The sequence below is a fragment of the Phocoena phocoena genome, chromosome 3 (assembly GCF_963924675.1).
Source record: "Phocoena phocoena chromosome 3, mPhoPho1.1, whole genome shotgun sequence".
Classification (NCBI taxonomy): Eukaryota; Metazoa; Chordata; class Mammalia; order Artiodactyla; family Phocoenidae; genus Phocoena; species Phocoena phocoena.
The window spans coordinates 165,300,655-165,303,904 of NC_089221.1; the positions used below are offsets into that span (position 1 = coordinate 165,300,655).

The following is a 3,250-nucleotide window of genomic DNA, read 5'->3' on the forward strand; positions in this document are numbered from 1 at the left end:
AGTAATCACAGTGAAAATGAATAAATAAATTGCATGTGTTCATTATACTGTTAAATTCATGAAGAAGTAAGTAAGGACATAGAGTCAGTTTCTGATGACCAAGACATAAAATAAATAAATGAAGGTGACAGAATCATATGTAATCTTCCTGTAAATTGAGTATAAATCCCCAGTTCTGTCAGACTCACACATCTTACTGGAAACTTTATAGAGATGTGATGCAGGAAATCTTGAGGAACCTGGCCTCAATAGGTAAGCATGACAACATTCCTTCACTTCAGTTAGAGAACAAGTATTTCTTGCCCATCAATACTGTTCCAAGATGTGGAATATGGAAAAGTAATACAGTAGTCCCCCCTTATCCGCAGGGGATACATTCCAAGACCACCAGTGGATGCCTGAAACTGCAGATAGCACTGAATCCTATACATACATACCTATGATAATAAGTTTAATTTAGAAATTTGGTGCACAGTAAGAGATTGATAATAACTAAGAATAGAACATGTAAAATAGACATGAACTTAACATGCATAAGTGTTAAGTGTCCATAACTTGCAGTTTGAGATGAGACAGCAAAACTAAGATCAAATTCTTTTTCCTTCTTCACAATTTCATGATAGAAGATTCATTTTTCCTATAGATCTTAGCAACATCAATGTATGATTATTTTCTTCCCTTAAATCAAGAACTTTCATCTTTTCACTGAAATGAAGCACTTTATAACTTTTCTTTGGCATATCCTAATTACCAACATCACTATTCTTGCACTTTGGGGCCATCGTTAATTAAAATAAGGACTTCTTGAACACAAGCACTGCAATGCCACCACAGTGATCTGAAAACTGAGATGGCTACTAAGTTACTGATGGGCAGGTAGCATATACAGCATGGATACACTGAACAAAGGGATGATTCACATCCTGGACAGGACAGACCTGGACATTGCAAGATTTCATCATATTACTTGGAAGGGTGCACAGCGTAAATTAATATTTTCAGACTGCAATTGACCATAGGTAACTGACACCACCGAAAGCGAAACTGTGGGTAAGGGGGAACTGCTGTACATTGGTAAATAAACTAAGCATGGTCACAGTTCATTGTGGACCTAAAATATTTCTATAACTTCTAATAATTTGCATTATTTTTCTGGGTCTGCATTTTAGGGGAAAAAAAGGACAATCATAACACTGAAGATTGGTACAAAATCCAAGGGAGAAAACTAAGGTGAGTCACACACACAGTAGATAGCAGTGTGCCACATGAGAATCCTGGTATGTCATAAACTTTAAAACAACCCCAGCTTCAAAGTTATCCATAAATTTTTTTCACCAAAAACATTTACTTAAATGTGACACAGATGTCCAGTGTTTTTGGAAACAATATTAAGAAACCCAATATATTAATATTACTGTTTTCATAATAGGTATGTCAAGTCCTCTTACAGAGCTTTCAATATAAATCACCCTCAAAAAATTCAGAAAGGGCAAAAAACCTTCACTTTTGCTATAAAATATAAAAATGTAATTCTAATACCCTACTAATAAATGTGAAATTGTTAAAGAAATCATCGATAATTTCTCATTTTTTTACAGAAGTCATATGGTAGAAAAACTCTGTGAAAGCAAAGAAGGTAATCAAGATGGAGAAATTGTCAGCCAGATTCCAAATCTTAATCTGAACCAGAAAACTCTTTCTGGAGTAAAACCATGTGACTGTAACGTGTGTGGGAAAGTCTTCGTACGTCATTCATTCCTTAATAGGCACATCAGATCTCACAGTGGACACAAACCATATATGAGTATCGTGAATATGAGGAGAAGCCATATAAATGCAAGGGATGTGGGAAAGCCTTCAGTTACCACAAATCTGTTCACAGACATGAAAGGACTCACACTGGAGAGAGAAATCCTATGAATGTAAGGAATGTGGGAAAGCCTTCACATGGTTCACAACCTTTCAAAGACACATGATAACACACACTGGAGAAGGACCCTATAAATGGAAGGAATGTGGGAAAGCCTTGAGTTGTTCCACTTCATTTCGAGCACATGAAAGAAATCACACTGGAGAAATACCCTATGAATGTAAGCAGTGTGGTAAAGCCCTCAGTTGTCCCAGTTCCTTTCGAAGACATGAAAGGATTCACACTGCAGAGAAACAATACGAATGTAAACTATGTGAGAAAACCTTCCGTTCTCCTCTAGGTTTGCGAATACATGAAAGAATTCACCCTGGAGAGAAACCCTATGAATGTAAGCAATGTGGTAAAGCCTTCATTTCTCTTTCAAGCATTCGTACACACATGATAACACATACTGGAGATGAACCTTATAAACGTAAGGAATCTGGGAAAGCCTCCATTTGTCCCAGTTTGTTTTGATCACATGAAAGGACTCACACTGGAGAGAAGTCATATGAATGTATACAGTGTGGTAAAACTTTCCAGTGTGGTAAAACTTTCAGTTGGCCCAGTTCATTTCGAATACACGAAAGAACTCACACTGGAGAGAAACCCTATGAATGTACAGAATGTGGGAAAACCTTCATTTATCACACAACCTTTCAAGGACACGTGAGAAAGCACACTGGAGAGAAACCCTATAAATGTAAAGAAAGAATGTGGGAAAGCCTTCATTTCTCCATCAAGTGTTCTAACACACATGGTAACACACACTGGAGATGGACCTTGTAAGTGTAAGGAATGTGGAAAAGCATTCAGTTTTCCCAGTTCATTTAGAAGACTTCAAAGAACTAACACAGGAGAGAAACCCTATGAATGTAAACAATGTGGCAGAGCCTTCAGTTGTTATGCATCCTTTCGAACACATGAAAAAACTCACACTGGAGAGAAACCTTATGACTGTACAGAATGTGGGAAAGCCTTCATTTATTGCACTACCTTTCAAGGACACATGAAAATACACACTGGTGAGAAACACTACAAATGTAGAGAAGGTGGGAAAGCCTTCAGTCGACCCAGTTCCTTTCGAAGGCATGAAAGATCTCATACTTAATGGAAACTTCTTGAATGTAAGCAATGTGGGCAAAACATCAGTTGGCCTTCATTCTTACATGGGAAAACTCCCACTGGAAAGAAACCCTATATGTGTAAGAAATCTGAGAAAGCCTGATACAAATTAATCCATGTATAATGTTCCAGAAAAAAATAACATGAAAGAATAATTTTTAGAGTTACATCGTCTTTATCAGTGCCTCATTCTTAAAGGGGATCTCTCGACTGGAT

General features: G+C 37.1%; 1 protein-coding gene across 1 annotated transcript; it reads left to right on the plus strand.

Moving 5' to 3' along the window:
• The first annotated feature begins 209 nt into the window (after nucleotides 1–209).
• Nucleotides 210–3,020, plus strand: LOC136121549 (zinc finger protein 709-like). The gene is given in 7 exon segments (XM_065875444.1): nucleotides 210–252; nucleotides 1,170–1,230; nucleotides 1,602–1,797; nucleotides 1,800–1,904; nucleotides 1,907–2,308; nucleotides 2,495–2,537; nucleotides 2,623–3,020. Coding segments are annotated over 7 exon segments (1,239 nt in total). The 5' UTR covers nucleotides 210–218.
• Nucleotides 3,021–3,250: the final 230 nt, after the last annotated feature.